The 9,963-nt window shown below is 44.4% G+C and overlaps 1 protein-coding gene across 1 annotated transcript; it reads right to left on the reverse strand.

Annotated features, from left to right (window-relative positions):
• Positions 1-1,784: 1,784 nt before the first annotated feature.
• Positions 1,785-9,470, reverse strand: POFUT2 (protein O-fucosyltransferase 2). Its single transcript, XM_057386896.1, has 9 exons — positions 9,421-9,470; positions 9,104-9,354; positions 7,908-8,052; positions 7,458-7,568; positions 5,320-5,386; positions 3,500-3,625; positions 2,778-2,958; positions 2,398-2,521; positions 1,785-2,133 (listed from the first exon to the last, which is right to left on the reverse strand). Exons 1-9 carry the CDS (start codon positions 9,468-9,470, stop codon positions 1,980-1,982), a joined length of 1,209 nt encoding a protein of 402 aa, XP_057242879.1. The 3' UTR covers positions 1,785-1,979.
• Between the last annotated feature and the right edge of the window lie 493 nt (positions 9,471-9,963).

Genomic DNA, 9,963 nt, shown 5'->3' on the forward strand with positions numbered 1-9,963 from the left:
GACAATGGTAATGTTACACCATGCTTACTGTATAAATACCTGCCAATTCTAAGCTAAGGCAGGTGGGTTAGGAGGAGAAATCCCCCTCACCTCCAGCGCTACACCAGCRCTGCAATAAACAAATACCTGCTCCATAGACACGGGTCTATGGGGTTTTATTTCTAGGCCCCTGCAAGCAAGGATCTGGAAGCATTAATGGGGGAGCATTGGCAAGAGTACAATAACAGAGATAAGGAGGAACAGAGAAATCTAACTACAACTAACTGTATCTCTAACAACCCGAGATAACTTCGAGCTCTGGATGATGACGAGGTATTCAGGCAATTTGTACTGTACCTTTCTCAGCCACTCGCCTTTCTCTTGTATAGCAATGATTTAGGTACAAGACCTTGCTTGTTTTTCCTTGTCATTGAAGCCGAGCACATGGTAAGCTTATAGTGTTCTTAAATGTACTATTTTACTTTTGTGTTGCCTAGGCAWTCATAGCAAARTAAGACCATTCTTACCATTAGTGTCTGTGCCCTTTAGCTGGCAAATTGGCAAAACACTCTGCTGGGATCAAACCACTTGTGGCTGGGAACGTGTTAAAGCCCATTCACCAGGGTGCCTCTCTCCAAGCRCAAGATTTGGCCCTTTTAAATGGCAAATGACAATTGTGCCAAAGCCAGCAAAACGTGTCGGATGAGTTGTCTTAATGGTGCAAGGTTAATCCCAAAAGTTTGTTTGAAAGATTTAACCTATGAGTTCAGATTTTTGTGACAAATTAAAAAGGAGCTTGTATGAGGAGGAAACAAAGAACACCTGCAGAGCTCAAAAGCTGAAACTCTGTGAAAGTGTGCTTTTTTCATCACTAACATCTGTATTTTTTACATTTAGACTATTTTGTTTAAATTTGATTTCATCCCCAGCAGTCTAGAAATAATGCACTGTATCTGTATCTGTACACTGTGGCAATTTGTCATTGCTGTGCATGTGTAGCTTGGGCCACACTTGAGAAGATGTGAAAGAAGCACTGGGATTGCTCTGGGCAGATCCTGGGTGGGGAATGGGAAATGTGCCTCAGGAGAATTCACCTGTGGATGAGCTGGTGTTCTCCTGCTGCAGCTCTGTAGCAGGGCAGATTTTGGAATAGCTGCTGCAGGGTTTGTGTCACCTTCGCCTCCGGAGGGCTGATGGACTCTTGAGCACAGGGCTGTGGTGGTGGCGCTGCCTCCTGCATTCTCTTCCTTTGTGGAAACAAGGCAGTGGAAAAGCGAGGCCCTGAAGCAAGCAGGACCCTCCYGAGAGGGCCACCAGCCCTGCCCCACCTGCAGCAGCAGTGCCCAACACACCCACCACCCTGCCAGTGYCGTGGGAGGTGGAGGAAGGAGCTGCCTCGGGAAAATGCAATCCTGGTACTGCTCCACCAGGTACCAACCTCTTTCTCTGCAGGGCAACGTGCCTTCACACCAAGGATGAGTGCCCAAGGGATGGGCACTGCAGGCTCTTCCTTAGCAGTGGGAGCAGCCCCCACCTCCTCTAACTCCTGAGGCAGCCTGGTTCCTCCCTGGTGCTCTCAGGGCGAGCACTCCCCGTGACATAGCCAGGGCCCCCCAGCCCTTCCATTAAAAATGACCCCAGACCCAAAGAGGGAACCACAGACAGGTAAGAACTGCTCCAGCAGGTGAGGCTGGTTCAAACGGCCGCATGCCAGGCATCGCTTCGCCTCCTCCCCTCACCCTCCCTCTGCAGCAACTCSTTTGGTGCCCGTGGCACTGCTCAGGGAAGGAAGGCAGAGCAGAATATCCAGGGCACCCAGGGGCAGCAGCCATGTGAAGATGCTGGGAAGTACAGAGACAGTGATGGAGCAGTACAGCCACCACATCACAATGTCACACAGTGGACTGGGTTGTACTTTGTTCCAAGGCAGGTAATTCCCCACCATTTTTCCTTATTATTTTGAGCTCTCACAGCACTGAAACTTTTGTATTTTTCTGTGTTTAATACACAATTTTCCAGTGAGTTGGCTGCTCACAGTTTTTCTCYGTTTCACCACAAAATCGGTTGTAAGTTGTTTTCGGATCAAATCCCAAGATCTCCCTTTCCTCGTGGATTCGGAAAGAAAATGTTGATACTGAGGTGCCTATAAAATACCTGTAAAAATATTAAGAAGGGGTTGTGAGGGGGGCAAATTTTTAAAATGCAAGTGATTTACTTCAGTCCAATGAACCTTATTGTTCACTGAAATGAAATCATCATCTACATACACCCAATATAACCATTATACATCTACTATATCCATCTCCATTATATAATGTCTTTAACGATTTGTACACAAACACAGCTGGGCCAAAAGTAATATTCAGTTTTGTAACAGTGATGTTAAGATTTGGCTGAAATAAAAGTCAGATTTGTTACCTTGCATGTGCACAAATCCACTGGTCAATCACGGCCAAGCCCCCATCCTTATAGAGCTCCAGCTCCTCCCAGGAGGGTTCAAACCTCACCATCTCGGGCAGCAGTTTCTTGAGCAACTCAATCTCTTAAAAAAAAGGAAAGATACAAGTTTATCACATTATTCACATTATGAGAGCAAGTCGTTGCTGTGATTCGATGTGTTCGTTTAAAGGAACTCTGAATGAATATTTACAAAGCAAGTATACACCAAAATCTACCAACACATTTTACAATACAGTTGCCAAAATTCCCAGCATGGCAGGCACGGAGGGGAGCCAGTGGTCACTACTGCACTCAAGTGTCAGAAATTAAAAATCCTGAAGTGACTGTGATCTGCCTACCTTCCTCAACTGCATCAGTGGCGACAAAAACTTTTTCAAGTTTAAGCACCTCCAAGAGGCTGTGGATTTTCTTTACTGCTCCTTGCAGGGAAGGCACATCTTCTCTGTGACCCCAAATGAAGTCTCTCCTTCTGAGATGAACTCCAAGGTATGGGCCACCTAGAGCTGTGCCTGTCTTAACCTATGAGAGAAAGATCAATCAGCTGTAAAACTTGAGAGCATCACTATGCACACTGAAAAGCCAGAATGCATCATCTCTGGATAAGGCACAGAATCATTCCAATTGCAGTCAGAAATTTTAAAGTATGGACTAGAAGTAGTTTGGAACACTTGTTGCAACATTTAGATCTTGGGTGGCCTGCATAAAGCAAGAGAAACTAGAGTACCAAACCTTCGTAAGCAAAAATTCCTCTCCTTGACCAAATAAATCCTCAACTGGCAAATGGYAGCTGAACTTTACACTCACACAAGCTGCTGAATACAAGAAAAAATTCAAGTTTCCTTTACTGAAACGAGGGCAACAAAGATTTGGCTTTCAGAACCAGTCAGAACATCTGAAGAGACTCTGTTAACTCCTGTCACACTGAGGAGAAGGTGCACCAGGAACACGTGTGTTCCCCCCAACAGGAGCAGATGAGTTACACTCACATGTACCTTCCACTGTGGCCTGCAGCACACAAATGAAACATTTGTTATGGGACACAGATTGTTACAGATTGTACCTTCATCTGTGTCCAGTCCTCTTTGTAATGAGTCTTGTCTGCCTCATCTGTGGATTGAAGGTATTTCTTCCTGAACTCATCTCCCACCACGCGGAGGTGTTTAGCAAACACCATGCTCCGACGGGTCTGTTGGGATAGGGGCAGACACTGAGTCAGAAACAGGAGAGCTGAAAATGAGCAGGTGGAGAGAGTTTCACACACACAGCACTGCCAGGATATGGTTACTTCTGGTACAGCTGTGCAGTGCTATAAGCAACGATTTCTAACCTTTAAATTATTGTTCATTATTAAAMATATATTATTGAATTAATTAAATTAAATCTAAGCTTTAATTCTTTATTCTAATTATCATTACATTTACAGCCAGCACACTCGCCTGCCCCTGCAACACACATGTGCAAGGAGAACAGAACAACAGAATGCATAATAAACCAAATTAAACACTCCAGCAATGTACCTCAYTTTTGGCTACAAAAGCTGGGCAAACATTTAGAGTGCAGAACACCTGTAAGAATAAAACCTGATTTAAAAACAGTAGGCATCTAGCCACAGACAATCCTATCAAATTCAGTGGAAAAATGATGAAAAAGGAATTATTTCCTTAACCTGTGAGTARTAATCTCTAAGGTTCTGTGATGCAGTTACCCTTGCACACAGTCACACGGGCCAGAGAATGAAGGAAATCCCGTGTCACTTGCACTGTTTCAAAAGGACACTTGGCAATTTGGTCTAATTCTTCATTTTATGCAAGTCTGTCACGGGATGGGCACCAAAGCAGTTGCAATAAGAATACTTCTTTCATTTCCAGCTGCCTTTCTCTTCACAGGGTAAAGCCAACAGAGGACACTTTGCCAGGCAGATCATGACMGGTACCCCAAGACACAGCCACACTGAGCATGCCTTCACCTTGCTCTAGCAAAGAAGGGAAACTAGAACTTGCCAGCCTTTCCCAGCTTTTCCCTGAGMAGCTACTCCTCCATATGCCAAACTYRTGACTGAGTTGGTTGCTCCTCCACAGTGGTCAGTAAGACACCAGGCAAAACCACTGGGGTAATATTTAAAGYGTCACTGCTAAGAAATGTGCATTAGGGATCCAGGCAGATTTCACGTCTGCTTTTACAGGACAAGTCAGACTCAGAAATGGATCCAGGTGACATTTCTTTCTTTGAGAGGTCAYTCACAATGAACAATTCATGGCTACCAAACTGCTGTTTGGTCCATTTCTGAAAAACGTGCCATATCCCAAGTGAGACAGCCAGATGCTTACAAGACTGAGGTCTGTGTGATTGGTTTTACAAATATCATGAGAGTCAGTTTCTCGTAGGAATTTTGATTGTATCAAGCACTCAGTATTATGTTCCGTTTTCCTGTGTCCGAACCTTAACATTTTCTTAAAACCTTTACAACAGGAATTATTTTACCATAGACCTTTGCCTTGAAACTCATGGGAATTTTGTCTTTGAAGCCAATGGGGTGGGATTTAGGATAACAATGAGCACTTTTGGGAATTCTTTTGAAAAGGTTWATCTCGAGGTTGACTAGACAAGAAACTGTTCCCTTGTGATTGTAGAWGAGTTGTATAGGGAAGGTCCTTCTAATCACCATGCCCTGCAGCACTGGGTATTTAGGCCCAGGACAGCTGGACAAATTCCTGTGTTACATGAATCCACAGCAGCCTGAAAACCATCTTTAGCACACACTGCAGAAACATCAGACACAAATTATTTTCAATATAAGAAATCCAAGGCAAAACTGAAGCACTGAATTTTTTTAGCAGAGCCAAGTAAAAAGTCTAGAGAAGCTATCTGGAAAATACTCACATTCCAATAATCTTTCCCTCCGTAGTGGTCATGAAGAAGGTTTTCAGCTCTGTCTAACATCACTGACCTATTGAAAATTGTAAAACTGAGTGCAGTTCCCTTAGRAATAGAATTTACATTACCACGTTTCTTTATACATTTGCTAGGATAATGCACAGACAAGATCTGCCTGCAAAGGGAGCATGGGGGATGAGGGACAGGCTCCTACAAGGTAAATTCAAGTTCTCTACAAGGCAAATCACGACCCACAGCCTGCTGGGGAGAGAAGGGAACCATGTCACTCCGTGTCTCTGCTCCCTTCCTTAATAAATGGTGCCCAGATTCTGAAAGTCAAACCACCCCTCGCACAGTCCTTGCAATAGCTGCTACAGGAGAAATCAGATTTCCGACATGGAGATACGTGATGCAAAGGGGAGAAGTGACCTGTGATATCATGCTCAGCCTCACAGCACACGAGAGCCTCTTGGAGGAAGCAGAGAGGATCATGAAAACAAAACCAGAGAAGGCATTCCCCATGTGTAGAATAAAATGTCCTACAGTAAAAAGACAGATCACATAACAGAGAGACACTACAAAAATGTGTGGTAGTAGACAACAGCTTGTGCTTTGCATAAATTCAGTTCAGGATTCTGTACTGTAAACATGATGGCACTATCCAAGTTCTGAGCAGCAGGAGAGATTTTGAGAGTTTCGAGTACCCAGCAGCATAAGGGATATAGATTTAGTTTGTAAGCACACCAGGTATAAGCAAACACATGGAGAAATGCTTCTGCTGAAAAGGGTCAAGGTCATTATCTGGCTCTCCTTCTACTAAAATGGGAGGAAATAACCAATCAGCTTCGGATTATCAGTGCTGATATCAGGCTCCAAATCACCTGGAAAACAAAGCAGACTGTGCTGGTGGAGAAGCAGCATTGCACCTGCAGGTGAATGAGGTCGCTAATCTAAATGAAGAGATCACACTGGAAGAGCAAAAACCCAATCCTAGGACCACACTACTGGCAGTCCAACCAGGAGGGCACTATGGGAGATCAGAGCTCTGAAATCTAACAATCAGAGCAGTCTGAAGACACTGGCACACATGACGATAAGGGACATCTCACTGACATTACCTAACAAGATTCCCTGACAGCCTTCATTAAAGGCTTTTAAGAGAACTTRGCACAGGAAGAAAGGTTCTTGTATGCATTAGAAAAAAAAAAAGTTTAAAGACAGGGATAAATGTATACTTCTAATAGTAGAGGGAGGTCACAAGCAGAAGGAATCTTCACCATATTCCTAAACAACCTATAAAARGGCATGAAATGGGGTGACACAGCTTAATAACCATTTTAAATTGCTCAGAGCAGCAAAGACCAGTTATGAAGAACTAGAGAAGTCTTATCACTGGACACTAAAGTGGCAGATGAAATCTAATATAGGAGTGAGTGTAGTAAAAAAAAAAATACTGCCTTCATCTCACAACTAAAGGTCTCAAACATCAGGAATGAGGACAGTTTGATGAAAACATCAAGGCAACACTCAGAGGTCAAAAAAGGAACTTGTGTCTCAGGAATTAGCAGAAAAAGAAGAGAGCACTTTAACCGAGTGTGTTCACTGTACTGCAGTGTAGCAGGTTTGCTCACACTCAGCAGCATCCAGCAGAACTGCAAAGGTTCAGAGATCAGCAGTGGTGACAACCAAAGGCAYGGAATGGCTTTCACAACAGATGGAGCCAGGACTGCTCCCACTGCAGAGGAGACAACTGAGGGGGAAGAGCCTGGAGATGCAAAATTGTCTGTGGCATGAAGGAGACCAATGAAGAGCTGATGGTTCAGCATCTCTTCTACTGCACGACCTMGGGGATATCAGGTGACACCTTGGAGGCAGGAGTCACACAAGCTGCCTGAGAGGGAATGTAAAGGAGTTCAAGGCTATTTCCTCTTAGATTTTAGCACTGCGAACATTAACCTAACTTCCTGTTAAATGTGTCTTACCATGTGAATCCCTTTTGTACCGATTTTAACAGAGTACAATCACTCASTGATKAAGTATCTCAACAATGGGACACAGYCTTTAAGTTCCCCCTGCTCTTCCCACCTGGCACTGGGGTTGTGGGCACACAATACAACAATAAATAATAATACAAGGCAACTCACTGTGCTGAAGCGTTCTTCAGAAGGATGGGAGCCACAATAGAGGCAGATCCTTGGACAGACAAGCAAGAGGCGTTCAGGCCTCGTGTTTCCTCGTAACCCCAGAACCAGCCCCTAAAAGAGAACACAAAGGACTGGTTCACAGGYTTGTATTTCAAATGAATGCCATATCTATAACAAAACATCTAAAAAAACTACACGTGACATAAATAAACCAGCCACCTCCTTTATGCTGCTTTTCTGCAGAGCAACAACTTCCTAGAATTASATCTTCTCATACCAATACAACATTTTACTATTGATGGGTTTTTTAAAAACAAAGAGAACCCCAAGCACCCACACATTCAGAGACAACATTGCAACAACCACAGAAGTCTGTTCTGCTGGAGCAGGCAAGTATCTCTCTGAATATAACTGAAAAAAAAAAAAACCAGAAGGATTGCTAGATGTTACCTGTAGTAGCCATGTTTGTCTTTGGAGTACATCAGCTGATCAATGCACGGCCTTGCATCTATTTTTTCTTCCCAYGTTCCTTCTTTCCATCCTTCTGCATAGCCTTGTAGCACATAAATCTGTTCAATAAAGGGCCCACCTGACTCTGAGCAGAAGGCAAAGGAAAGGATTAGTGAGCATGAAACCCCAYACCATAAAGGTGCGAATGAACATCAGTTGAAGTTAAAAATCTCCTAGAAATGCTAATATTATACTGCTCTGTCTCCTCCCGCTTTTCTCTATAAAAAAAAGAAAGGAAGTTCTCTGTGAGCCAGAAAAGCTACAAGGGTCAGGCAATGTCATCACCTGCTATCCCACCCAACCTCGTGTGATTTAACATGCCAAACACATCGGCATCACTGTCATAGTGAAAACCTGACAGCTGGGTAAAACCCACCACAAAGCACAGAGGCTTTCAATGCTCTAGTCAGCTGCCTCAGGAGAAGTGCCTCCAAGAAAAATGCCAAGTCCAAGCTCTTCTTCCCCTAAATTTCAGGGTGTCTAAATGCATTTTCCTGGAAGGCAGGGAACAGCTAACCTTTGAAAGTTCTTTACAGAGGTGTGACATTTGGTGGCCTGTATTTCCTCCACTGAACAGGCCTGGAACTCTGCTGCAGATTTGAACATTTGGTGATTAGCTCCACATGGCATTAAATCCTAAAAGAATCAACTTCCCTTTCTTATAGAAAGCCTTTGACAGAAAAAAGCAAGTGGTAAGTATTTTAAGCATGAGCAGCATTGATGATGAAAAAGTAAGTTCAGGAAAGAAACCCCTGTACAACTTCTACTGTCCAACCACCACATTCAGAAAAAAGTGGTTTGTCTGCATTTCAGCAGACTGCTTCTCTCCTTATGGGCTTGTCATTATGGTCAAAAATCACTCAAAAATACCTGTGAATTTAACAACAGACATTAACTGTCTTTGGGAGTTCCAGGAAGTCAAGGGGACAGTGCTACATCAAACAAGCTGCCAATAATTGGATTATTCCATCCTAGTGGTTGTGCAACTCAGCAAAACTCCTTCCCATCCCTCCTCTTGCTACCTCTGAGATGTTTTTATTTCACATATAAGGATAAAAGGCACTAAAAAGACAAAACTGTGAAGAAGCCGTATCAAATATTTAGTCAATTGTAGATCACATGATCCTATACTCCACCTGCAAGGAACTGCTCATATTCGATGACAGGGATGTTCTTGTTCAGGCTTGGGATATCAAAGAACTCGGACCAAGGGATCCGGACCTGGAGGATGTCAGGGCTCTGCCAGTGATAAAGACGTCCCCAGGGAGGCAGAACCAACACCCAGTTTTCACTTTTCCGCAGGGTCTTTACAAGAGAAGCAATGCGAACGTAGACATCTCTGCGAAGGTTGAACCCTTCAGGGGGATTTACATCGTACAAAAGGTATCTGGGGAGAAAAAAGGAATACTATTATTTCTGGGAGGATTTTGAGGCTTTTGTGCATTTTTTTTACCCTGCAATCCTGCAACGAAACTGCTGGAAAGGAAGCTGTTCCTCTTTCATGAGTTTGTGGTACTCAAAAGCGAAACGAGTATGGGAAGTCAGAGCAGTGTGTGCTGCAGTGGCTGGAGGGGTCACTAGGGTCTCCTGGACAGGTGGCAGGAGGCAGAGGGTCAAGGAGTGAAGGGTCACGCTTATCCCGAGGGTAACATGGGGTGTGTAGTGACACTGGTGAAACTACCAGCACATCCTCCAGGCTAACTCTCCTAAGCTGGATGCACAGGCAAGAGGTCACGCTCCAGAGGAGCAGGGGGAAAGGGTAGAGCTGAGAGCAGGATGATCCCTGTGGGGTCCCTTCCAACTCAGGATATTCAACAGATGAAAGCCCCCAGACAGCTGCAACATCTTCCAAAAGAGACCGAAAAAAGCACCAGCAGGCAAAGGAGGCCCTTTACCAGCTGACGGCCGAGACACGGCGGGTCACCTGTGCAAGTGACCCGCGCRTCCCCTCGTGAGGGTCCGGGACGATGGCGGCGGGCAGGACCGGGCCGCGGCC

Source organism: Malurus melanocephalus, unplaced genomic scaffold, assembly GCF_030028575.1.
Source record: "Malurus melanocephalus ecotype Western Australia unplaced genomic scaffold, MMel_1.1 scaffold_1094, whole genome shotgun sequence".
Lineage (NCBI taxonomy): Eukaryota > Metazoa > Chordata > Aves > Passeriformes > Maluridae > Malurus > Malurus melanocephalus.